We start from the raw sequence: 27,299 nt of genomic DNA on the forward strand, positions 1-27,299 counted from the left end.
TTGTCTGCTTTCTTGCGCTTCTGTAAAAACTTGATGTCTGTGTCGAGTCCCACCCCAGGACCTGACGGCCAAGGAAGGTGTTCATAATGCGGCCAAACAGGTTGTGTATCAACCTGCAAAATCCTTCCAACATGCCAATGGCTAGTGGTAAGAGCAGGAGGGACTCCTGGTCAGCCATGCTTAATGACAAGTGACACCCCTCAAGCTGTAAGCCCCTGGTGACAGACTAGCAACCTGTTCCTGCAAAAACCTCGCAATGTGAAGTCTGCCTTGTGAACCATTAGGGTTTGAGAAGAGAATTAACAGTAGCTTTTTGATTTGATTTATTATTGTCACATGTATTAGTATACAATGCAAAGTATTGTTTCATGCATACTTTACAGACAAAGCACGTCATATATAGGGAAAAGTAAAGTTTATTAGTTACAGTAGGCTTACATCAACACTGCAATGAAGTTACTGTGAAAATCCCCTAGTCGCCACACTCTGGCAACTGTTTGGGTGCACTGAGGGTGAATTTGGCAGGGCCAGTGCACCTAACCAGTCTGTGGGAGGAAACCAGTGGAAACCCACGCAGACATGGGGATAACATGCAAACTCTGCTCAGACAGTGACCGAAACTGGGATGCGAACATGGAGGGTGCAGAAATTTTTTCCGCAGCACATAAATGCAGCAACAAATTACATAGCAGTAGTAACAAAAAAAACCTCTATAACAGCTGCGAGGGGCAGAAGAAATAAACTGCTGTACAGAAGAGAAAAAAAAGTGAGCAAATACAATGATAAATTTTCACATTACAATGTGGGATTTTCCCAGCTCCCTGAACTGGGAGATTGTGCCTGTAATCAGTGAGCTAAAGTGTAATTAGAGTAGGTAAGTTTAGGCATAGCCCAGACTTGTACATTTTTGGTCTAGCCATATCTGATTTGTTGGCTGCTAATGCTTTGTGCTTCGACGCTCTCCACAGGCCTGCCCTCAATTGGATGACATCACCAGTTTTAAATATTCCAGCTGCTTTTCTCTCTCTCCGTCTCAGTGAGTTTGTGTTCCACACAATGACCATGTAGAGTGAGTGGAGGAAACGGCTCAGCTCCAGACATCGCCACCCAGTTCCCCAGGACGTGACTAAAGAAAGCAGTTAAAAAAAAATCCGACTGAGGAAAGAGAGGGAGAGACAGACATTCATATTCGCAGTCAGATCAAGAACAGCAGGCTCAGAAGGGAATCTGTTTTAAAAAAATTGTTTGAAGAGGGGTTTTGCTAGCAGCTGCTCTGAGGAAGGGAAAAGGGAGAGAGTGTAAACTTGGGCGAAAAGTCAAAATCTGTGGACTATTGAAGAAATCTTAAACTAAGTTCATCATGGCTTTTTCGACCCCGCAGAATGGAGTGGACGGTCACAAGGATCCTTTGATAGAGTTGTTTGTGAAGGTAAGATATGCCAGAATCTGACTTTTTTTTTAAACTGCAGAAACAGCTGCTTGGGGGACTCTTGGGTTCTGCTATGTCCATTACCCCTCTTTTCTCACCAGAATAAACCTATTTTTAAAACGGTTTAAAAAAATGTGGTCACTGTTTAAGCTGTTGAACAGCCTACCCCAAATAGTTGTGTATCAAAAAAAAACCAAAGTATAACGTTTTGTACTGAACCAGTTGGAAAATGATGATTTCATTCTATCTCTGGGGCGCTTTGTACTGCTCTCGGGCTTTGTTACAGTTATGTGATATTCTCAAACATGTGTTGGCCAGTTAATGTTTTAATCAAGTTATGCGTGGCTGTCAGTCACATCTTATTGAGACAGTTCCAGAGAACAGCGGTCTCACCCGGGTTCTTTCTTGGGGGAGGCTGAATCTGTGCCGAGGTGGCATTATCTTAAGTGAAATTGAAACGTTGCGGTGGAACTTGTTACTGCAAAAAAAAAGTAATTGGTGTGAGAGGACTTCCCCATTAATGATTATAGCTGGATGAATCATTCTCTAGCTGAAACATCATATAAATAGTTTCTTTTGGAGTGGATATGAGTTGATCTTCTTCTAAGTAGTCACAAGAAATGTTCTGAGCTTAGTTAACTTCTCATACCGGCTATAGCTTTAGATTTCATTACCCCAACAAAGAAATATGTTAACGTTGATATTGTCTGTCTTTAAGAGGTTGTTGGGGTGCGGCTTATAAAAATTCCAGGACAGAATGGATTCCTGCATAAGCTACCATACATGGACTGGTCAGTAAGCAATGGGGTCGATCGTTCCCTTATCAGTATTTGAAAGTTTGTTTTCTTTTATTCTTCTCAAAAGAAGTTTGCCATCAGATCACTAAAATCACGGCAGAATAAGAGATTAGTTGGAGGAGAATAATTTACCTGGGTAATAGACTGAAGCGTCAGAATGATTAAACGTAACTGTCTGAGACACATGCCAGAGACCACACCCATGAAAGTGCTTGATGGCTCATTTGTACATTGACCAGCGTGGAGCTGAATCAGTCAGACTGGGTTAGCTCCCAGACCGTATTTAGATAGCTGATCTCGACTGGTTAGGAGGGTTAGGAGGCACTTAAGTTGATGCCTCCCACAGGGAGGGAAAATTCTGAGAGATGCGTTGTTTCTGACCTCTGTACAGTGCTCACTGTTACAAAATCTGCATTTGTATCATCAACTGAGGTCATTCTAAAAAAGAATTAATGGGACATGGGTGTTGCTGGCTGGCCAGCATTTATTGCCCATCCCTAGTTGGGAGGCAGTTGAGAGTCAACCATACTGCTATGGCTCTGGAATCATGTGTAGGCCAGATCAGGTAAGGATGGCAGATTTCCTTCTCTAAAGAACATTAGTGAACCAGATGGGTGTTTCCAACAATTGACAATGGTTTCGTGGCCATCAGTAGGTTCTTAATTCCTGATTTTTTTTTATTGAATTCAAATTCTGCCATCTGCCGTGGTGGGGGGTGGATTCGAAACCGGGTCCTGAGAACATTAGCTGAGTTTCTGAATTAATAGTTCGGTGATAATACCGCGAGGCCATCGCTTCTCCTAGCCTGTGATGCTAGCTGAATAGATCGGCTACTGTCACTGATTAGGCCATGGCACCGTTTTGTTGCAGCTTGCCAAATCATCAGGCAATCAAAAACAGAATCAATGATTATGTGGACACACTTGGAGGTCAGCTCCAATTATCACAGTAATGGAGCCATCCAGGATAGAAGAGGCCCTTCATTCCGCACACCCCCCCCTCCCAAGTTTGTACCGACCATAATAAATTCATTCTATACTAATCCCACTTTTGTGAAGCAATGTGACAGAAAATTTCTGCACAGCAAGGTGCCACGAACAGCAAATGACCCCAAAACAAATAATCAGGCTGGATTTCACCATCAGCTGGGAGGCAAGGGAGTCCATAAAATGGTAGCGGGGCTGGTGGAGTCATCTTCCCACCATTATGCCATATTTCCAGTGGCAGGGAAGATGGTAGACACTACTCCTGCTCAGAGGTTGTGGCCAATTAACAGCCTCATCCTACATCAGTTGGCCATCGATGTGGGGTGGAGATCCCAGGTATGTCCTGGCAACCCCTCAGAGGCAGGGGAGGTGGAATGTAATTGGGCATTCTTAGTGGCCCCAGAAGAACTCTGAGGTGACAATGACCATCACTGTTTTCTTCCTTCATCAACTCATTTGAGTTTGTCTATTTGGTTTGACCTTGAAAGAGGACAACACTCTACCCCACTCCTTACTGAGCCTCCAGTGCCTGCAGACCCCACTTACCTGGTTGTGAGGTGCAGCGCTATGCCACCCTCCTTCTCTGGGGTGCGCTCCCAACAATGACCACCACTCCCAGTAATGCTGCTAAGATTGCCAGTTCTGTAATTGATGAGCAACTGTCCTTAACAGGGACAGCAGACCAGACGGCAACCATTAATTAGCTGCTGTTGATGAGATGCAGCCTCTGGTCTGCTGATCCACACCCACCACCACCACCAAATTCAGCCTCTTCTTTCTTGATAGAGGATTGAGGGAGGGATATTCCCCCAGACAAGAGAACCTTTGAACAGTGCCGTGGACTTGTTTTGTAGGCAGGTAGGACCTCCACTTTCCATTCCACCTGATAACTGGCACCTCAGACAATATAGCACTTCCTCACTACTGACTGTGGGCACAAGCCTGTAGTGGGCTTAAACGTACAGTCTTCTGAAGCAGTAGCAAGGGTGCTGTCAACTGAATGGAGCTAATTGTGCTGACTGTAAAAGCCAAAGTCAATCTTTGTGGCTTCCATCTCTTGGTCTTCACTCTGTCCAAGATCCCAGGTTTCTCCACTGGGTAAGTGTCCTACATGGTCTGAAGTTCATAAAATTCCTGTAGTGCCCAAGGAGGTCATTTGGCCCATTGAGGCTGTGCCAACAACAATCCAATCCTTGTAGCCCCACACATTTATCCCTGCTAATTTCCTCTAGACTAAGGGGCAATTTACCATGGTAAATCCGCCTAACCTGCACATTTTTGTAGTTGAACTACCTCATTCATTCTTTTCCATCTCCACAACTGATCCCACACCTCCACCCCTTCCCCATTGCAACTGAAGATGTTGTCAGTGTTTCACTCACTTCAGTGCCCATCTTCACACTCTTAGTCAATGAGCTCATACCAAGCTGCCACAGATGACCAGTTCTTTTCAATACTATGTTGGATCTCTTCCTCCGTAAAAGATCTTGCACATCCTGATCTTGATTGACTTCCATACCTCAAGAAAGTGGCTTCAATGTGACATTGCTTTCAGATGCTACACACCTGTCCTGTGAGACTTCCTCCCTCAACTCCCCTCTTTGCTGTTTTCCCCTAGCAGTCGAGGGCTTGCTTAATGTCTTTTACCCATCTTTTAATCATCTTCGTGTGTTTTTACTGATCATGAGCAAAATTGTGTGGGATATAAAAATTAGCATGGTTGGACCATGAGGCTGTTTTTTCAATGCTGCAGATTCTATTTAATTCTTATTTGAGGAATTCAGTAATTATACATTCAACAAACAATTTAGTTAATGTAAGTATGGAGTGGCACAGTGGTTAGCACTGTTGCCTCACAGCGCCAGGGACCCGGGTTTGAATCCCAGCTTCGGTCACTGCCTGTGTGGAGATTGTATGTTCTCCCCATGTCTGTGTGGGTTTCCTCCACGTACTCAGATTTCCTCCCACAGTCCAAAAAGATGTGCGGGTTGGGTTGATTGGCCATACTAAATTGCGTGGGGGGATTAGAACATAGAACATAGAACATTACAGCGCAGAACAGGCCCTTCGGCCCACGATGTTGCACCGACCAATTAAAAAGCAATGACCCTCTAACCTAAACCAATCCCTTTCCATCCATAAACCTATCCACGGATCTCTTAAACGCCCCCAAACTAGGCGCATTTACAACTGCAGCAGGCAGGGCATTCCAATCCCTCACCACCCTCTGGGTAAAGAACCTACCTCTGACATCCGTCCTATAACTACCACCCCTTAATTTAAAGCTATGCCCCCTCGTGCTAGCTTTCTCCATCCGAGGAAAAAGGCTATCATTGTCCACCCTATCTAAACCTGTAATCATCTTATATGTTTCAATAAGGTCCCCTCTTAGCCGCCGCCTTTCTAACGAAAACAACCTCAAATCCCTCAGACTCTCCTCATAGGACCTCCCCTCCATACCAGGCAACATCCTGGTAAACCTCCTCTGCACCCTCTCCAATGCCTCCACATCCTTCCTATAATGTGGGGACCAAGTGCAGCCGCACCAGAGTTGTGTACAGTTGCAACATGACGCTGTGGCTCCTAAATTCAATCCCCCTACTAATAAACGCCAAGACACCATATGCCTTCCTAACAACCTTATCTACTTGATTCCCAACTTTCAGGGATCTAAGTACACATACACCTAGATCCCTCTGTTCATCAACACTATTCAGAGTCCTACCGTTAGCCCTATACTCTACACATCTGTTATTCCTGCCAAAGTGAACTACCTCACACTTTTCCGCATTAAACTCCATCCGCCACCTCTCGGCCCAGCTCTGCAACTTGTCCAAGTCTCTCTGTAAACTATGACACCCCTCCTCACTATCTACCACACCTCCGACTTTGGTGTCATCAGCAAATTTACTAATCCACCCAACTATACCCTCATCCAGATCATTTATAATTAGCAGGGTAAATGCATGGGACTACAGGGATAGGATCTGGGTAGGATTGTGGTTGGTGCAGACTTGGGCCAAATTGCCTCTCTACACTGTAGGGATTCTATAATTTTAAATGTCAGTTCATGTCCAATAAATGTTTCATATTTTGTTTTATAATGCTTCTGTGAGGGACCTTAGGATATTTTATGTTAAAGGTGCTTATATGGTGGTGTTCCAAATTTCTTTGTTGCAATGAAAATCCCTCCATGCCTTTGATCCCGGATATGAAAGATTCTCTTGTGTGGAGAAGTTGAGTAGGTTGGGTCTGTGTTCGTTGGAGTTTAGAAGAATGAGACACAATCTTATTAAGACACACTGGATTCTCGGAGTTTGACAGGGCAGATGCTGAGAGGATATTCCCTCATGTGAGAGAGTCTAGGATGAGAGGACATAACCTCAGAGTAAGGAATCTCCCATTTTCTTCTGAGGGTAGTGAATCTATGGAATTCTTTGTCACAGAGGGCTGGAGAGGCTGAATCATTACATATGTTCAAGGCTGAGACAGACGGATTTGTAGTGAGTAAGGGAATTGAGGATTACAGGGACAAGATGGGAGAGTGGAGTTGAGGATGATATCAAACTGTTCATGATCTTATTGAATGGCAAAGCAGACTTGATGGCTGAATGGGCCTACTTCTGCTCCCACGTCTTATGGTCTAATTTTAAAAAAAAAAGCACATGGTGACTAATCCCATTAGTTAAAAATAATAACATGAAACACTAAATCCTAAATAAAGATGTGGTCACTACGTACTTTTATGAAGTTGCACCTTATAAAAATACATTCAAAATGTGACACCTATAACTTTCTAATTTAGTATCAAAAGGATGTTACAGGCTTGTGAGGCTAACCAAATCCACCTCATCAGGCCTGAAAGCAAAGACGTTGCAAGCAGGAACTTTAGAATTCATCCGTCAGCACTAGTCCGTTCAGATTGATGTTCTGAATAAATAAATCTGGGGTTTATATTCAAGATGTTAAACTTAATTTTACAAGTAGCTGTGGTTACCAAAGTCTAAAATGTTCCTTATTGATTTGGGAGCCTGGGCAGCATGTCTGCATCTGAATGAACACATTGGAATTCCTGAGCTCAGTAAGCAGAAATATGCATCTTTTGCTTGGCTATTTGTTGTCAAGTGGTGGTTTATTTTAAGAGAGTATAATTGATTAAAAACCCTGCAGTCTTGAAAATACTGAGTTCTAATCCTTAAATAGTGTCCAAGCAAGTCCTTCAAATTCTGACCCAATACACTTCCACTGATGTGCCACTTTCTTCCTCTGTCATTTTCATTTGCCTATCATAGAATCTGTACAATACAGAAGACCATTCAGCCCAACAAGTCCACACGGACTCTCCAACAGAGCATCCCATCTAGACCTGATTCTGTAGCCTCGTGCATTTACTTTGCAAATCCCCCTAACCTACACATATTGGAACACTAAGGAACAATTTAGCATGGCCAATCCACCTAGCCTTCACATCTTTGGAGTGTGGGTGGAAACTGGAGCACCTGGAGGAAACCCATGTCGACACAGGGAGAACGTGCAAACTCCACACGGACAGTCACCTGGAATTGAACCTGGGTCCCTGGTGCTGTGAGGCAGCAGTGCTAACCATGGTGCCATCATGCCATCCCCGTCACAAGCATGTCAATACTCTTGGCTATGCCACACAGTTACTGTTACTGTCAGATGACAGTATGGGGTGAATTTTCCCATTCCAACTGTCATGGGATTTGTTGGGGGGGGGGGGGGGGGGTGGTGGCTACTCCCCCACCTTGGGTGGAATTTTTTGGTTTTTGGGCGAGCGCAGTTGTAAAATCCTGCCCTATATCTGCCTATCCCACTATTTGAAGAAGAGCACAGGAGATTTCCCAGTAGCAGGTTATTCACTTCCTATCATGTTGCTGTTTGTGGACTTTACTGTCTGTAAATTAGTGATTCCTACGAGAGACAACTGCACTTAAAAGGCATAGAGGTTTACAGCGTACAAACAGGCCCTTCAGCCCAACTTGTCCATGCTGCCCTTTTTATAACCCACTAAGCTAGTCCCCTCAGTGATTCATTGTAAAGCAGGTTGAGGGGATCTCAGTCCAAGAAAGGTCGGCCATATGTATTCGAGTTCATTTTTTCTTTCATAAGTGGAGTATGAACAGAATCAAAGGCAGGATTTAATTGGAAGGAAAATTGAAATTGATGTTTTTTAATCACAGGAGTAAAATACTGCGGATGCTCATAATGCTCAGCAGGTCTGGCAGCACGTGTGGAGAATGTTAGCGTTTTGAGTCCGTTTCCTCAGATTCGTAACATTGGGTGGAATTTTCTGGTTTCTTTGGGTGTCGGTGTCCAGCAGGGAAAATGGAAGATAGCCAACCCGTTGCCTTGCCAAGATTTTTACTCTCCTTACAAAAGAAAGAAGAGTGTCACATGACAACACCCACCAGCAACCTTGGCTTCTAAGAGTGTGGCCAATCTTAAAAAAAAATGGACTCCCTGCACCCATAGATACTGAAACCTGCTGCCCACCCAGGAAGCCCTCTTCTCAAAAACACGGAACCTTCCTCCCTTCACCTGAGGGAAAGCATCCCCCCTCCCCAAACCTCCCCACTGGAAGCTGTACTCTCACCCCCACCCCCATCAGTGCCCCTTGGCATGGCAGGACACTGCCCTGCGCATTGCTTCAGCACTGTCCATGGCAATGCTGGAGATCAGTACCAGTGTCTCTACCCCTCCCCCCTCCTTCTCCCCCCCCATCAGGGTCTGTATTTACTTGTGTGCCCTCGGTATGTTCTGTTCTCCAGTTTTCTGTTTTTTTTTCCCAAAAACTGTTGTATCTGTGGGGTTTACAATGTCACACTGGCATGGGGAGAGGGGGTGGGAGTGTGGTGGAGGGGTACAGTGAAGAATTCCCTACATGAGGGCCTATTCTAATGGGTTCCTGTCATTTGCCTGTGGGAGCTCCGTTACGTCACTTGCTGGGAGTGGGGGTGGGGGGGGAGGTGTGGATTTGGGACAATGGAGAATCGAGTGGAGAAATCCTGCATGAAAGCCATTTGGGGATTTCTCCCTCCATTCCCTGTCTGTGCTGCCACTTTCATCGGCCAAAAACCGGTAATGAAAACCTTGCCCCACCCACCCACCACTTACTCCATTTCTCTCTCCACAGATGCTGCCAAGCCTGCTGAGTTTATGCAGCATTTTCTGTTTTTTGTTTTATTGTTTTGGCTGGTGCAGTACGAGCAGAGGGAAATCTCATACCTCTGCTGTGAGAGTGAATGAACACCTTAATACCAAACCTCACAACCCCAACCTCAAGGGCGTTGCATGGTGGTGAAAAATGAAAAGATCGTGTCATGCATGAGATGGTGTAGTAAAGGCAGCAGGTTCAGTAACCAGAAACATAGTACATTTCAAACAAAAGGATAAATAATTAAACCAGAAAGTATATAAGATTAAGGAAAAGCTGCTACAGTAGAAATATTAACAACTCACATCTGCCCCTCTGATCACAGCCTCTATTTTTTCAATGATAAAACTCAACATGTTGTCTGTGTTGTTCTAAGCAAAAATTTGTAGCACTTTCATTGTAATGCCTGTCATTGCAGAACTGCATCAAATTAGCATCTTTATTTTAAATATATTATGTAAATTGGTGCAGAAATTGCTCTGGCACACAGAGCTTCCATCTATAGTTGTGGGATTCTAATTAGAAGCTGAAGGAGTGGCTTTTTCTGTGGCTTTGAAAGAAACTGGATGTTTGCCAGGATAGAAGGCTAGTGTACTTTCGTCTACATGCTGCGCATTAGAAATATTTGGGAGTAAACCTTCACACAGCTGTTGGAAAAATGGAAGCCGTGTTTAAGGAGGCATTTATTTCACAGGAAACTATAACAGTGCATTGCCCTGAGGTTAAGCATCCAAGCTCAGCAAAGGAGATATCATAGCTTATGAATTAAAATTTTCTGGAGCCTGATCTGAAACAGATGGTAGTTTAATAGTCTAGTCATTTGGCCAGTTCACATCTGAAGAATATTCTAGCTCTAGCGATTGACCACTCTTAAATTTAACCCTTTGGTGATCCACCAGCTTTCCGCACCATGAGAAAAGAAATGAAACAATTTGAATTACGTGTATTTAGTGGAAGAACACATTCACGTTCCTTGCTTGAGAATACTGGCACTGGACGGGGTACAGAGGAGATTAACTAGGTTGATTCCAGAGTTGGGAGGGTTGGCTTATGAGGAGACTGAGGAGATAGAGTAGACTAGGACTATACTCATTGGAATTCAGAAGAATGAGGGAAGATCTTACAGAAACATATAAAATTATCAGCGAAAAGGTAAGATAGAAACAGGGAGGTTGTTTCCACTGGCAGGTGAAACGAGAATTAGGGAGCATGGCCTCAAAATAAGGGGGTGCAGACTGAGGACTGAGTTGACGAGGAACTTTGCCCAAAGGATTTTGAATCTGTGGAATTCCCTGCCCATGAAGCAGTTCAGGCTACCTCATTGAATGCTTTTACGGCAGAGATAGATAAATTTTTGAACAATAAAGGAATTAAGGGTTATGGTAAGCAGGCAGGTAAGTGGAACTGAGCCCATGAAAAGGTCAACCATGATCTTATTGAATGGCAGAGCAGGCTCGAGGAGCCAGATGGCCTATCCTGCACCTTGTTCTTATGCTCTTATGTTTGGCACTCACTCACCAACCTCTTCCAGCAGCGCCTCATGGCAAAACCAGTCATCCCACAAGAAGAGGCAAACGCTAGATCACTAGCAAAAGGCCTGTTGTTTACTCTACATTTATTTTGTGCTCCCTTGGTTTCTACTAGATGCTTCCATTTCCAATGTAACCTTTGGATAAGCTGAAAAAAAATTTAGCTTACTTGGAAATATCTTTTTCCCCCATATTACAATTTGTGAAGAAATCCACACTCTTGAGGATTTCATTTATTCTGCTTTGTAATTTGAAAAAAAGTCACATACTTTTTTTTTGCGATGTGCAAGTTAGGTTGATTGGTAAAGCTAACTTGACCCTAGTGTAAGGTAAATGTGTGGGGTTACAGGAATAGGGCCTGGGTGGGATTGTGGACAGTGCAGATTCGATGGGCTGAATGGCCTCCTTCTGCACTGTAGGGATTCTATAATATGTGGGTTAGGTGCATTGGCCATGCTAAATTGCCCCTTAATGTCAGGGAGACTAGCTATGGTAAATGCATGGGGTTACAGGATAGAGGTTGTGGTCGGTGCAGACTCGATGGGCCGAATGGCCTCCTTCCACATTGTAGGATTCTATGATTCTATGAATATTTGATCGCCAGACATATCGCATGAAACAGTGATTCAGTGCTCAGAAGGTCAGTGGATAGAATTAGTGAAATATTCAGAGGTGATGTTGGCAGCCACTCACCTTTTGGAGAATCTAATTATCTTCAGAATACTTGGTCCTATTTCACTGCAAATTGCACCATTTCTCCTGATATATCTGGGGTCAGAAAGGAACAATGGTTAATTCATCAAAGAACTGCAATTGGCTAAATTCTCTTGTAAGGTCAGGTCAAGTCTGAATGGTTTGATACTAATCTGCCTGTCTCTTGTACTGCGTTGCTGCCAGAATTGGAATTCTGAAAGGAAAGGGGAAAATAAAACAATATAATGCCATTAAGATGGGACAGAGTTCTGACCTTATCTGCTTCAGCCCAATGTTATAAAGAGGTGAGTTAAACCAAGTTTCATTGTTTCTTCATTCAGCTTGATTATTGTTGGGGATGCACACACTTGCTTTATTTCTTTAAAACCTTTCTTCCTGTCCTGCATCTCTAGGCCGAATTGTACATGTGGACACATGTCCTTTGCAGTGCCCCAGTCTCTCAAGTGGCTGTATTGAATTCTTACGCTTATATATTAATGTCACAAGTAGGCTTACGTTAACACTGCAATGAAGTGACTGTGAAAATCCCCTGGTCACCACATTCTGGCACCTGCTCAGGTACACCGAGGGAGAATTTAGCACAGCCAATGCACCTAACCAGCATGTCTTTGGGACTGAGAGGAATCCGGAGTACCAGGAGGAAATGCGGGGAGAACGTGCAAACTCAGCACAGATGGCATGGTGGCACAGTGGTTAGCCCTCTGCCCCTCAGCTCCAGGGAACCAGGTTCGATTCTTGACTTGGGTCACTGTCTGTGTGGAAGTTCACACATTCTCCCCACGTCTGCGTGGGTTTTGTGCGGGTGCTCCGGTTTCCTCCCACGCTTCAAAGATTTGTGGGTTAGGTTGATAGGCCATGTTAAAGTGTCCCGGGATGTGTAGGTTAGAGGGGATTAGCGAGATAAATATGTGGGGTGATGGGGATAGGGCCTGGGTGGGATTGTTGTCAGTGCGGACTTGATGGGCTGAATGGCCTCCTTCTGCGCTGTAGGGTTTCTATGATCGTTCTTCCAGACAGTGAAGCCAGGAATCAAACCCGGGTGTCTGGTACCTGAGGGGCAGCAGTGCTAACCACTGTGCTGCCCCGACTCTCAATATTATGTTCAGAAAGCTCACCTGCACGTACTCCGTGACAGGATCAAATCTCTTTTGGCTCATTTGTAAACCACCAGCAGCTGTCCTTATTCAAGCAGGAATTCATTTCAAGCTGACCTGATGACAATTGTTTAGATTTTACCCTGGGCAGGAATCCAGAAGCCTATTATTGTTGAGCTAAGAAAAAATAGCTAATGCACAAACGAGACATTTTTATTCTGTTGGAAAGGTTGAATAGAAAGACCTGGAGGTGGGACCTGGTTGCCAAATTTATTTTAACAATCTTGATGGAGTGAATTCGAGGCTACAGTTTCATGGTCATCGATTCCTTCTGGTATCGTGCCCAAGTAAACATAGACAGTTACTTTCAGCTGGCTGTGCGTGCACTGGGGAATCTCAGCTGAACCCAATTCTCTGCAGTTCCACGTACACTTCCATTACGAGATTCTGCACAGCAAATGGGGCAAAGAATCCAGGCCAGTTTAGGCCTGGTTAATGCAGGGTGCAAAGCCCAACTATAACATTCCGACTGCTGCCACACAGGCAATTCAGTGCAAGCAGGGAATTCAACCTGAGACCCTGCAGCATGAGCATTTGACTCAGAGTTAAGCAGCTCCCTTGTTCTGTTTATTGTGCTGTTCCACAAGGGGTTCAGACATCTCCATTGGGAGTCTTCAGACAACTGTCTGTTTGGGAAATTCAGTTTTGAGTCTTATTTTCATGGACAGGTTGGAAGATGAATTCTCTCATCCTGATAACGTGAAAAATGAGAGGCTTCCACGCTCCCCTCTTCCCCCTTTGTGTTAGATGTGGCTGAACTGCCTCTAAGTCACAAGGACTGAGGTTCGTGTCCCATTCCAGGACCTGACATACAAGTCAAGGCTGACCCGCTGGTGGATTACTGAGCTCGGGTGGAATAAGTGATTCCATGGAACTATTTTAGGAGAAGACTAGGGGAGTTATCTGTGCTAACCTGACCAATATTTATCCTTCAATTAACATCTCAAATTATTAGAAAAATGCTGGAAAATCTCAGCTGGTCTGACAGCATCTGTGGAGTGAGAAGAGTCAATTTTTCGATCCTTCATTAGAGCTCTGATGAAGAGTCATCTGTGGACAGAGTGGAGCCAACGTTTCGAGTCTAGATGACCCTTCATCAGAGCTCTAATGAAAGGTCAAAAAATTGACTCTGTTCTCTCTTCACAGATGCTGTCAGACCTGCTGAGATTTTCCAGCATGTTTCTGTTTTTGTTTCAGATTCCAGCTTCTGCAGTATTTTGCATGTATTGCAAATTATTATCTGTTCATCATCAAATTGCAGTGTGTGTGAGTTTTCTGTATGCAAATTGGCTGCTGCATTTACTATATTCATGGTGACTACACTTGAAAGATATTTCATTGGTTCTAGTGATGTGGTCGTGAAATCACAAGCCTTTCTTTCTTTTAGCCTCAAGATGCCACGTTATCTGTCCTTTTGAGTTTGGATACTGTGCCTGCTCTTGTACAAAATTTATTGAGTTGCACTTTGATCTTGAATTTCATTAAAAGCATTACAGCAAAAATCAATAATTTCCAGTGAGATGTGGCTATAGCATAGATAATTGTGATTAATTACGCCATTGCATGTCTCTCTGTTCAAGGATCTGGTGTAGTGCCTGTAAAACCTTGCTGTGCATCATCCCTTTAATTTCCTCAGCAACTATTATACTGAAGTCCCAAAGAGATGGAATGATGGCTGTGTTCCTGAAACACATATTTCATTCTTTGAATAGCTGGTAATTGAAAACACAAAAGCAGATCGGCTCATTGTATGCATATGTCTCCTCGCCTGTTTCCATGTTGACATACATTATTAATTCAAAGGATCTGGTGCCATTATTTCACTAGATGAATTAAACTAGCCCTGCTTGTCATTCAGTGAGTGATTTTGGTTGCTGTGGGTCAGTGGCAGAGATCTGCTGTTTATATTAAACCGGCTATTTTGAAAATGTAATGGTTCATTGTAAGCAGTTGTTGGAAGGCAGTGAGCAATGCCACACTGCTGTTGTGTAATCTATTTTCTGTTAACGTGACAGTGAGCAATTCATGGATGTCTCAGCATATTTAGTCTGCCGAGCCACCAGATCAGTAAGACCCAGGTTTGAGTCCTAGTCTGTGGTGAGTTGACTGATCTTGACTTGTGCAGACAGCGACAAGGACTCTGCAATTTGGCAATTGGCTTTTTGGATAGCTACTGAGTGGTAAGTGGTGGAGTAAGGGGTGGAGACATTCACTGAGAGATATCCAAGGAGGCATGAGGACAGCACAGTGGTTAGCACTGCTGCCTCTCAGTGCCAGGGACCCTGGTTCGATTCTTGGTTTGGGTCACTCTCAGTATGGAGTTTGTATGTTCTCCCCTTGTACGCTTGGGTTTCCTCCCACAGTCCAAAAGACATGCTGGTTAGGTGCATTAGAACATAAGAACATAAGAACATAAGAAATAGGAGCAGGAGTAGGCCATCTGGCCCTTCGAGCCTGCCCCGCCATTCAATAAGATCATGGCTGATCTGTCGTGGCTCAGTTCCACTTTCCCGCCCTCTCCCCATAACCCTTAATCCCCTCTCTTATCAAAAACCCATCAACCCGCTTCTTAAAAATATTTAGCGAGGCAGCCTCCACCACTTCAACGGGCAGAGAATTCCAGAGATTCACCACCCTTTGAGTGAAGAAGTTCCTCCTCAACTCCGTTCTGAACTGCCCCCCCTTTATCTTGAGGCTGTGCCCCCTAGTCCTACTGTCTTTTTTGAGCGGGAAGAGTCTTTCCACCTCTATCCTATCCATCCCATTCATCATCTTATACGTCTCAATGAGATCTCCCCTCATTCTTCTAAACTCTAACGAGTACAAGCCTAGTTTATTCAGCCTCTCCTCATAGCTCAACCCCCTCAACTCCGGTATCAGCCTAGTAAACCTCCTCTGCACTCCCTCCAAGGCCAAAATATCCTTGCGCAGGTGCGGCGCCCAAAACTGCACACAGTACTCCAGCTGCGGCCTCACCAATGCCCTATACAGCTGCAGCAAGACCTCCCTACTTTTATATTCAATCCCCCTCGCTATGAAGGCCAGCATCCCATTCGCCTTCCTGACCACCTGCTGCACCTGCAGGCTGGGTTTTTGCGACTCATGCACAAGGACCCCGAGGTCCCTCTGCACCGTCGCCTGCTGCAGTTTTTCGCCACGTAAGTAATAGTCCTTCCTACCATTCTTCCTACCAAAGTGGACCACCTCACACTTGCCAACATTAAATTCCATTTGCCATTTCCTGGCCCATTCACCCAGCCTATCTAGATCCTTCTGCAGACTCTCCACACCCTCCGCACAATTTGCCTTTCCCCCAATCTTGGTGTCATCAGCAAATTTCGACACCCTACACTCGGTTCCCTCCTCCAGATCATCTATATAAATGGTAAATAGCTGAGGCCCCAGCACCGACCCCTGGGGCACCCCACTAGTCACCAACCGCCAATCCGAATAGCACCCATTGACCCCCACTCTCTGCCTCCTATTTGACAACCAATCCTCTATCCACGCTAACACCCTACCCCCAACTGCCATGCTAAATTCTCCCTCACTGTATCTGAACAGGCATTGGAGTGTGGTGACTAGGGGATTTTCACAGTAACTTCACTGCAGTGTTAATGTAAACCTACTTTGTAAGTGACACTAATAAATAAACTTTAACTTTAAAAACTTTCCCTGGAAGTGGGCTGGTACAGCCAGCACAGGATTGTAGTTTGTAGCTAATGTGACTGAATTGCTCGCTAGGACTTGCTGACTAACTCGTACGTGATTTGGTGACCATTTGGAGGAGGTGTCAAAAAGAACCTGTGAAACTGAATCCCAATAATGTACCAACACCTTCAGGAGGGGAGGAAGACTGGATATTCTTTTCCAGATGGACTTCATTGCTGATCTTAATGAAACTAGTATGCTCAAAACACATATTGCAATTACCAAAAGATTTTTGTTGGGGAAATCCACTGACGCTGTACTGTTGCAGATTCTGGAGAACACACAGTAGAAAACACAAACATCTGTAAACATCTTCAATGTTTAGCAGCGTGTTAAATATTTAAACAATTTAGTGAGAGCAATGGCCTTTTTTGGAAATAAGTATCTGATTGTTTTTTAGTTTAAACAAGGGTGCAACTTCCAAAGGATAAATTCACTGCCTCCATGAGAGATATAATGTATTGCCTTCTGACAAATTGATTGAATTATTTCTGATAGAATTTAATTCATTTATGGCAGAGACAGATTGGACTCAATATTTATAAGTGCTCCGTATTTATGTGGGGCTGGGCTGGCTAGACTAGTGTCTGGTTCAGAATAAAGTGTGGGTTGAATTCCAATTCTGGCTGAGGTAGATTTGAGATCCCCTTCCTCTCCCTGCCCCTGCGAATGGAAAGTGATGACAAACCGGCAGTGATGAAACAGCTCAGGAGTAAGCATCAGCAGGCAATCAGCCAAGAAACTGTCTTTGGACAGAGCGCGCATCTGATACCATACCTAATGATGTGGACTTGCTGCTTTAAGAAAGAGGACAAGAGTACAAATGAATCAGATACCTACAATTCTGTGTACTTTTTTATTTTTAATGATTATTATGGTGTGGGATGCTTGGACTCATCCTCCACTTAAAAACTGAGAAGGCTGAAACCATTACTTTCTGCCTCAACACCAATTCCGTACCTTCACTTCCTTGTATCCTCTTTCCTAGGCCTTCCAGACTCTCTTCAACCTCAGTGTTTAATTCGATCTGAAGCTGAGCTCCTAATACTATATTCAGTTCATCACAAAGATCCCCTTTTACCTCTACTACTGTCACTGTGCCACCTCAACCCATGCCTGCTGACCTTCTCATCCTTGCTTATTGTCATCTCCACACTCGACTGCTCAACGTCCCTAGCCAGCTCCCACGTGCCACTCTGTCTAACATCAACTAATTTAAAGCCCCATGGCACGGATCCGAACATGTTTCAAGTCTGCTCCCACATCACTGCTTTTCCACTGACCTACATTGATTTCCTCTCCACCACTCCGTCCAATTTAAAACACTCTTCCACATACTTAAACCCACTTGTTACCTCACTATTCCCCGCCTCTGTAAGCTGTGCAGCCCTCGTGACTTGTGTCACTTATGCTGACATTATTTTTACCCTCTTGCTCCAACGTTGGTGGCCGTGCCTTTAACCATTTATTCCCCACACTGTGGAATAACCTTTCTAAGCCCGGCTGCATGTTCATTTCTCTTCCCTTCGTTCATCTGGCATCATGGTGGCACCATGGTTAGTACTGCTGCCTCACAGCGGTAGAGACCTGAGTTCGCTTCCTGGCTTGGGGACAGTCTGTATGGAGCTTGTACATTCTCCTTGTGTCTGCGTAGGTTTTCTCTGGGTGCTCCGATTTCCTCCCACAATCCAAAAGGCATGCTGGTTAGGCGCATTGGCCATGCTAAATTCTCCTTTGGTGTACCTGGACAGGCGCCGGAGTGTGGCGACTAGGAGTTTTTCACAGTAACTTTGCAGTGTTAATGTAAGCCCACTTGTGACATCAATAAATAAACTTAAAACACTTATTAAAGCCCACCTTTTTGATCAAGCTTTTGTTCCTGTACCCAATATCTACTTTTTTTGACTCAGCATTAAAACTTTGTCTAATTATGTCTCTGTGAAGCATCTTGGCACATTTTTTTTCTGCATTGTCTTTAATACAGAAAACATTTTTTATCAAGTACTGTACAGAGGTGTGAAGCTACTGGGTAGAAAATCAGATTGATGTGATTGGGATGCATAAAACCGTCTGCCTAAGGGAAAGGAGGTTTGCTATGAATACTTATTTTTCTTTTGAATCAATTAGTTTCCTGCCCTCACATGCATGTACACAATCCAGCCATTGATTTAGATCAATATTTGCGTTTGGGGATTTGTTTCTCGTACCCTCTGGACTGGGCTGAAACAACAAATCAGATGATGAAAGGACAATAATGTACAAAGTTCTTGGTCGACACTGTACCACCCAGTCCCATGTGAAATTGTCATGAATAAGAAATTGCTTTTGTGCAAGAGTAACACAAAAGAATAATCTGGAGAGATTAATTGAATCTGCATCTTTTCTGACCTTCAAACATTCGTGTTATTCTCAGAACTCAAAACTTGAAAGTAGCTTTGAAGCAGATGTGAACTTATAAACAACAAACAGTTTGCATTTATAGTGCTTTTAATACAGTAAGTCAACCCAAGCCACTTCACAGTATCTTATCAGACAAAAACTAAACCGAAGTTGGAGACGGTGGGGCAGATAAATAAAAGATTGAACAAAGAGGTAAATTTATAAGAGAAGCAAAAAAGTTTTTAAGAAGGGAACACCAGGGTCCAAGGGTGAAATTTTCCTGTTGCGCCCACCACGGGAATTGTAGCAGACAGGACACAGACCGTGAAAAGATCTATTGCCTTCGGGTGCGAATTTCCAACCTTGGGACGACACAGCTGGAAAATCTTGCCCCAAATGTCTGAAGATAAGACCATAAGACACAAGGATGGAATTAGGCCACTTGGCCCATCGAGTCTGCTCTGCCATTCAACATGGCTGATACTTTTCCCCATAACCCTTGATCCCCTTATTAATCAAGAACCTATCAATCTCTGTCTTAAAGACATTCAGCCTTCTTCGGCAAAGAGTTCCTCAGATTCACCACTTTCTGGCTGAACAAATTCCACCTAATCTCTGTTTTAAGGGATCGTACCTTTAGTCTGAGGTTGTGCCCTCTGGTTCTAGCTTTTGTTACTAGTGGAAACATCCTCTCCACGTCCACTCTATCCAAAGAGCCCCAGTGCTGGGTTAAAGCAACTTGGAGTTTTGTGAAGGCAAGAATTAGAACGTAATGGACATCTTGGAAGGTTGTAGAGCTGGGACAGGTTTTAAGGATATGTTGGGGTGAGACAGTTAAAGGGGTTTGATCTTGAGGATGGGAATATCAGAATCTCATCAGAGTGTTGGTAGACCAGGAGCAAATAGAAGACTGAGCACAGGGATAATAGGTGAACCTGAGTCACTGCAAGCTGTTACAGACAGTTGAGTTTCAAACAAGCTTGAGTTTATAGAGAGCAGAAGGTGGGAGGACGTGGGATTAATTGCTTCTGGCGATAAAACAAAAGCATGAATGGGTGACACATTGGAGCTGGAGATAGATGGTCTTGGCGATGGAAAGGATATGGGGCCAGAAACTCAGTTCTGGATCAAATAAAAAAACTGAGATTAGAAAGAGTCTGGTTTCGCTTAGGAGTGACCATGGAGGAGAATAGAATCTGTGGTGACATAATGAAATTTGTGGCACCTCCACCTCAGTGAAGTCCTTTTAAAACTTCAGAAATAAGCAGAGCTCTTGCACTTTCCTCCCATTCACCCGACTGGAGTCTAAAGATTTCAGAACTATCATGCAATACATACAACGTGTTTCCTACCTATTGTCCATGTTATTATCCAATACACCTCTTGCAATAAGCACTGTTTTAGATGCAGCAATTTTTGCTGCTACAGATGGTAAAACAAAATTGGTGATTCAAGTTGAAGTAGTGGTGATGTACCACTTCATTAGTAGTAGTGATCTGTACCTAACTTTTAATAACTGACTTTAATAAAATATCTTTTAATAATTTCCTTAAAGTAGGGACCATTTTAGAGTGCATGCAGAATTGCTTGTGTTCAACTCTACTGGAGTATGCAGTGTTGAATATTTTGAACATCTGTATATGTTTTCAATGCATTGCCATCATAATTCTGAACGGCTAAGTATTTAGAAGACGACCTACAGAAGCATCTGGATTATAGAGTGCTCCACAGCTATAGCACGATCTGTAGCTGAACCCCCAGCCCCCACACCTTGGAAAGGCCAATTTTTAAAAAAATTTGTTCATGGGATGTGGATTTCGCTGACCACTCCTAATTGCCCTGAGCAGTTGATGGTGAGCCTCTATCCTGAGAATTGTGTTCCTGCATCTATTTCTTCCAGTCACCTTTTTAAGTTAGTGGTTAACACATGTGCCAACATTTTGCTCAGACAATGTTTTTGCAACTTTATCTGTGCCTTTATAACTGGTCAAAAAATGTGCACTTCCTCTTTTTTTTTAGTTAACACTGGAGCGTCAGAATGTTAATTTTAAAAGTAAATCTTAAAAAAAAGACTCCAAAGTATTGATGTGATATTGTTATAATTTCAGTAATAGAGGTGAATGTTTCTAATTGAAATAATTGGTCATTTACTTCCTTAAGCAGAATGGAAAATGTATCTGTTTGACTATATGAATAATTGCAGTTTAATTCTGAGATTAATTGACATTAATTCACCATGGGAAACAAGACACAGTGTAATGAAATAATGGTTGACGGAGGACATACTGAGAGCGTGAACAGTTCATTATCCAGTCAACTCCAATCACAGGTGTTTGAGCAAACCATTTCACACAGTGCAGTCATCAGCTATGAAAGCTGGACTTCAGACAACATTCTACCTGTGATTGGCTGCTCTGTGAGCACTGGCAGCTGTAGTACTCAGCCTGCGTGGTTTCCAAGTCTGTAACTGTCCCCAAACATCTGCTCTGATAACCTGAAGATGACAGTGATTGTAACGTCAAGTGACACGATTCAAGGGCAGTTATGATGAAAGTTCTCCTGTGCAGCTCACTTAAGTGACAAGAGCTGGGGGTGGCACAGTGGTTAGCACTGCTGCCTCAAGCGCCGAGGACCCGGGTTCAATTCCTGGCTTGGGTCACTGTCTATGTAGAGTTTGCACGTTTTCCCTGTGTCTGTGTGGGTTTCCTCTGGGTGCTCTGATTTCCTCTGACAGTCTAAAAGACATGCTGGTTAGGTGCATTGGCCATGCTAGATTCACCCGAACAGGCGCCAGAGAATGGTGACTAGGGGATTTTCATAATAACTTCATCGCAGTGTTAATGTAAGTCTACTTGTGACGCAAATAAATAAACTTTAAGAAGGACATTTAGGAGTGCATCTGTCACTTCTAAGAAATAGACAGCCACAATGTATTATGCAGAAACAACATAAAATTGTTGTGTATTTTGTATATCTGTACAGGATCTTGTACCTTTGATACTAACACCTCAAACATTTCAATGTGGCAGCATAGCCAGGCTGATATGGCCTATTGAATTGAGGTGTGTCATGTGTCCTTTGCTGATAACAACGGGCAGTGCTCCAGTCTAATTGCACTGAAGCTGTAAATTCATTTGCTGGCAGGCTATAATTCCAAGCAGGGCATATCCCTGCCTGTTCCAGCTGTAGCAATCTGAAGGAAGCCAGGACATACTATAGGAAAAGAAAACAGCAATACAGGAAAATGGAAATGCAGGAGGATCGTAAGTCCCAGAACGCCTGGGGTGTTTGTGAGTCATTCAGCAGATGTGGATTTGTTTGTATATTTACATTAACTTGCAGCAATCCCAGACAAAGGGGAATCTGTTTCACTTTTTTTATCCCCTGGATTTCAAACACATGGAATTCTAAGAAAATCTGTTCAGTGCTTCTCTTGTGCAACTCTCTCGCAGACAGCATTATTGCTTGGAATAACGGCATAGCCCTAATGCTGGCTGCAGTCAGGGGAGCTCTCTTTTACATGGGCATTAGATCTCCCTAATTTTTAATTTAACAAGAGGCTACAAATCCTGTTTTAGGCCTTAGTTGTCTCTTTCCTTGCTACCTCTACGTGCATGTCCCACCCTTTTGGATATCTAGCATCACTGTTGTCTGAAAAACTGTCAAGGTGCCCCAATCCTCTTATCTGCTTTCTTCTCAATTATTCTTTATTCGTTACTTTTCTTTGCTCTTTACCAGAAAAAGGCAGGAAGATATCAGACTAGAGAGGCATCTGTGTCAGCACAGACTTGGTGGGCTAAAGGGCCTGTTCCTATTCTCTGTTCATTCTTTATTCATTTGTCTGACATGGGTGTCGCTGGCTGGCCAGCATTTATTGCTCATTCCTGGTTGCCTGTGGAGGGTAGTTGAGAGTCAACCACATTGCTGTGGCTCTGCGGTCAAACGTAGGCTAGGCCAGGTAGGGATGGCAGATTTCCTTTCCTAAAGGGGACATTAGTGAACCAGATGGGTTTCTTCAACAATGGTTTCATAGTCATCTGTAATTTCTTAATTCCTGATATTTTAAAATTGAATTCAAATGTCACCATCTACTGTGACAGGATTTGAACCCAGATCCTCGGACATTACCTGGGTTTCTGGATTAATAGTCGAGCGTTAATGCCAGTAGGCCATCGCCTGCCATTAAGGTTTTATTTATTAATGTCACAAGTAGTTCTACCTTAACACTGCAATGAAGTTACTGTGAAAATCCCTTAGTTGCCAAACTCCGGCACCTGTTTGGGTACACTGAGGGAGAATTTAGCATGGTCGATGCGCCTAACCAGCATATGTTGCGGACTGCAGGAGGAAGCTGGAATATCCAGAGGAAACCCACACAGACATGGGGAGAATTTGCAGACTGCGCACACAGTGACCCAAGCTGGGAATCGAACCTGAGTCCCTGGTGCTGTGAGGCAGCAGTGCTAACCACTGTGCCACCATGCTGCCTACTTGATGCAAAGATTACACTTGGGTTCATTTGATACATTCGTTAGACTGTGGCAGTGGTGTGAGGAAAATTATCTGTAGGCAGTCAAATGTTAACATCTGGATGTTTGAGAATTATTAGTTTGTTAACCTGGAGGCACGCTGCCTCCCAAAACACATGAGGTAACGATTTGTAATGAGAGGCCAAACCCAGCTTGCAGAAGTTGCCTGAATTGTAATGGTCTGTGTCTGCGCTGTTAAGCATTTGGCCTTGGGGCTTGTCATTGTTCCGTCTGAGCAAGATGTTAAAAATTGAGAATATTGACCTGTACCAAAGCAGACCAAAAGAGGTTACACTTTGCAGTTTCACTGCTCTTGTTCCAGCCAGAACAGCTTTGAATATCTGAAAGTATGCATTTCTGGCAAGCTGCAATGCAGTTCAATTCAGTTGTAGTTGAGCAAGATGCAGAATTATTAATGATTTTTAAACAGCAGTTTTATTTTTTCCCTTGTTCCATCTCACCCACATCCCTACCAAAATCACTCTTGTATGGGGATCAAACGGTATTTGGCCAGCGGACTTGGGGGGGTATTTCAGTTGAAATGTTAGTGTGATATTTTCTGGCCCAGTAATCGCCAGTTTAGCTGATTAATTCAGTAAAGTCTGAAGCCAGTAATATTTTAGGTAGCTCCTGTTGCCAAGACACACACACTTAGTTTCTCTGCGACTGAAGGGTTGGGAGGTTAAAACCATCAAAGTAACTTCCATTTATTAGAATTACTAAGTCTTTAAAACTGACAGTTTTAGTTTGAAGGATTCTGGAGGGATCGAATGATGCGTCGGGAGTATGTTTATCTTTCTCCACCTCATGTCTTTCAGGCTGGGACAAGGGGTTAACCTCACTGCTCTCATTTGGGATGGGGTTGTTGTGACTGAACTATGCCTACTAGCCTGGCAGATCTGAAAATTACCCCTGGCCTGGTGGTTTTGTGATGTGGAGATGCCAGCGTTGGACTGGGGTAAGCACAACAAGAAGTCTCAACACCGCGTTGAAGTCCAACAGGTTTATTTAGTAGCACAAGCCACAATCTTCCGGAACGCTGCCCCTTCATCAAATGGGTGGGAGCTGTGTTCACAAACAGGGCATATAAAGACACAAACTCAATTTACAAGACAATGGTTGAATGTCATTCCGACCATTACCTTGTAAATTGAGTTTGTATCTTTGTATGCCCTGCTTGTGAACACAACCCCCACTCGCCTGATGAAGGAGCAGCGCTCCAAAAGGTTGTGGTTTGTGCTACCAAATAAACTTGTTGGACTTTAACCTGGTGTTGTGAGACTTACTGGTGATTTCTGGCAGCCCTGTGATCAACGTCTAGATTCCTGTCTGTCAGCTGTGCAAATTCTGAAGTGGTCGGGTCACTTTTTAACCTCCAATGCATCTCCAGTCACCTGGCAGGATTTTAATTCACTGCAACACTCCATTCTGCAGCAGAGATTTTCCTTTTCCCCTTGTTAAAAGTTGCAGGTGAGAGCAGACCTCTTTAATATCTCGCCTGTGAGGATTTCAATTTCAGCTTTGGGGGGGAGGGGGGCAAGGACACTTCCAGTCTGCATTGCACTGTACTCAGTGCCAATCTGTGCCCACAGTAAGCTGCTGAAGCTTCCCAGCTAGGTGAAATATTGCACTTGAAGCCTTTGATCTGAGTCAGATGGACGCAGTGTATTTCAATGTTTATTTAAATATGCTGAACCAATTACTGCCCTTGGCGGGAATCAGATTGCATCCGGCAGTGGTGAGTGGGAGGATATCGACGGAGTTTCACGTTGACAGAGACTGTGCTAAACTGCTCACCTGAGATTCTCCAGCCCCACTCTGCTTTAACGCATTCTGCGCCTGGCACTAAGTGGTCAGAAAATCGTGGTTTTGGTTTATTGGGAAGAAGTTTAAATTGAGTTGATTGGTATTAACAGTAAGTTCTCACAGCTACTGACTTTTATTAAGTGGTTGTCCATTGTTTTGGATTCATTGACCCACAAAATCTGGCTCCCTCGTGACCAGTCCCTTGCTGCTATTAATGCCATTATCACAAAGTGCAGCCAGTGGTCTACATGCACATTTTTGGTGCTGCCTTGTCAGATGTCGAGCAGAAGGTGAAAGTATGCAGAGTAGACTGATTGTGACATTTGTCAGTGTTTAATGCAAATCTGGTGTCAGTGCCAATAGTGATGTGCTGACAGCATCTCCTAAGCACGCACAGCATAAAACAGTAAAAAGGCTCCTCACCGGAGTCTCAGTAGCTGCAATTCTTATGAGGGGATTAGTGTCTCAGGAATATGCAGAACAGGCACATCATGATTGTTGTCATATGTTATGTATCAGAGCTCTGTAGAGATGATAGTGGTTTCTACGGACAGGATTTTCCAGTGGCACCCGCCATGAGATTCTAAACTCCTGCCTGAGATCAACCTGACTTTTTTTAAATGATCTGTCATGTTTTCCATCCTGCCTGCGACAATTCCCTCAGTGGGCGGGACAGGAAAATTTACCCCAACAGATTTTGTATGCAGTGTTTTACAATGTCTACTCCATGCTCCAGTTCTGACTTCCAGTCCTTCCTGCAGTTTGTTTCTGAGTCGACTGGAGCCTAAAGTAACCCATCACAGTGAACATTGATCTGCAGGTACACATAATCAAACACAGAACAATAGAACATTACAATTATGCCAATTAACATGCCATTTTGGAGATTAAATCTCCAGCTAACGCCATCTTTAAGATATACACCGTGTTCAGCAGCAGGAATGAACCTTTCCCAGTGCTGTTTTGAAGTGATCATTGTGTTAGTTGCTGCTTGGTTCCCACTGTGATAGTTGAAGCATCGGGGAGTTGCTGTTTAGAGGAAAGTGTGATATGTGATGAATGACTGTGGCCTGATTTCCAGAATTCTGACCTGGGGTGGGGCAGGATATATTTCCCATAGCTTGATCCCAAGAGAATGAACAGAATTGACATGAAGCAGGAGAAGCCATTGATAAAGAACCAACGATGCCAAGCATTCTCAGGAGGGCTTATCCACCTAGAGTGGGCTACCAGCCCCCAGTAGCTAATCAGACCAGTGAATTTTATGGTTTCTCTGAATTCTGTTATTGTACTGAAGATGTCTTGTGCATGGGCAGTGACCAAGATGTTGTGCGATTCATCAAAGCTGCTAAGGAATATTGCATAACAAAGTGGACAATCCTGAAGGATTGTTTTGATCCTGAAGGCTTGTATTCCACTTAATGCAGATCTCCACAGACTGAAATATCAATGCTTCAAGTCAGCCTGGATGTATGAGGTTCTGCATCGTGGACTTTCTTTTCCTGTCAAGGAACTTGAACTGCAGCAAGGAACAATGGTTTGGGTGACATGAGAATCATTTAACAATAGTGAGCCATGTCCCACCTCTGGGATTCCCAGGCTAACAGAGTGTGGGCTAGTTCCTGTCAAAAGACAGCATCTGGCATTCTCTATCTGACTGACTCCAGTGTGGAGATGGGCATCTCTACTCCTCCACAATTTTCATGGAGTCAGGCCAGGATCTGAAAGAGTCAAGGTTCACAACAACCGCCTTCCCCACCACAGTGGAGTCCTGAGCCCAAGTCTGCATGATGGGATCTTTTAAAAGGTAAATTCAAAAGTTCCTCCTCCTCCTGCTCTCCACCATCCCCTATGGATGTTCATGTCCGCTATATGAAGTTTTGCCCTTCCACCCACCCTCCATGACACCTAATCAAGTTATGGCACTTCAAAGAGCATTGACACACTATACGCTGTCTAGAACCAATGAACTGCAGAGTTGAATAGTGATGGGTATTTAAAAAAAGCTTAAAATGTAATTTGTTTATTTTTTTTATCCCAATGTTGACCAGTCATTTTGTTAAAAGTCAATAAATGTTCAATCATCCAGA

The 27,299-nt window shown here is 43.7% G+C and overlaps 1 protein-coding gene across 1 annotated transcript in view; it reads left to right on the top strand.

The window, feature by feature from the left end:
- Positions 1 to 1,036: 1,036 nt before the first annotated feature.
- clic4 (chloride intracellular channel 4) overlaps positions 1,037 to 27,299 on the top strand; it is a 133,796-nt gene continuing 107,533 nt past the window's right edge. The window contains exon 1 of the mRNA XM_080211739.1: positions 1,037 to 1,429. Coding sequence (XP_080067865.1) covers positions 1,361 to 1,429 — 69 coding nt within the window. The 5' untranslated portion in view covers positions 1,037 to 1,360. The remainder of the gene's footprint in view (positions 1,430 to 27,299) is intronic.

The sequence above is a fragment of the Carcharhinus amblyrhynchos genome, chromosome 24, assembly GCF_965287045.1.
Source record: "Carcharhinus amblyrhynchos chromosome 24, sCarAmb.v2.hapA, whole genome shotgun sequence".
NCBI classification, from domain to species: Eukaryota; Metazoa; Chordata; class Chondrichthyes; order Carcharhiniformes; family Carcharhinidae; genus Carcharhinus; species Carcharhinus amblyrhynchos.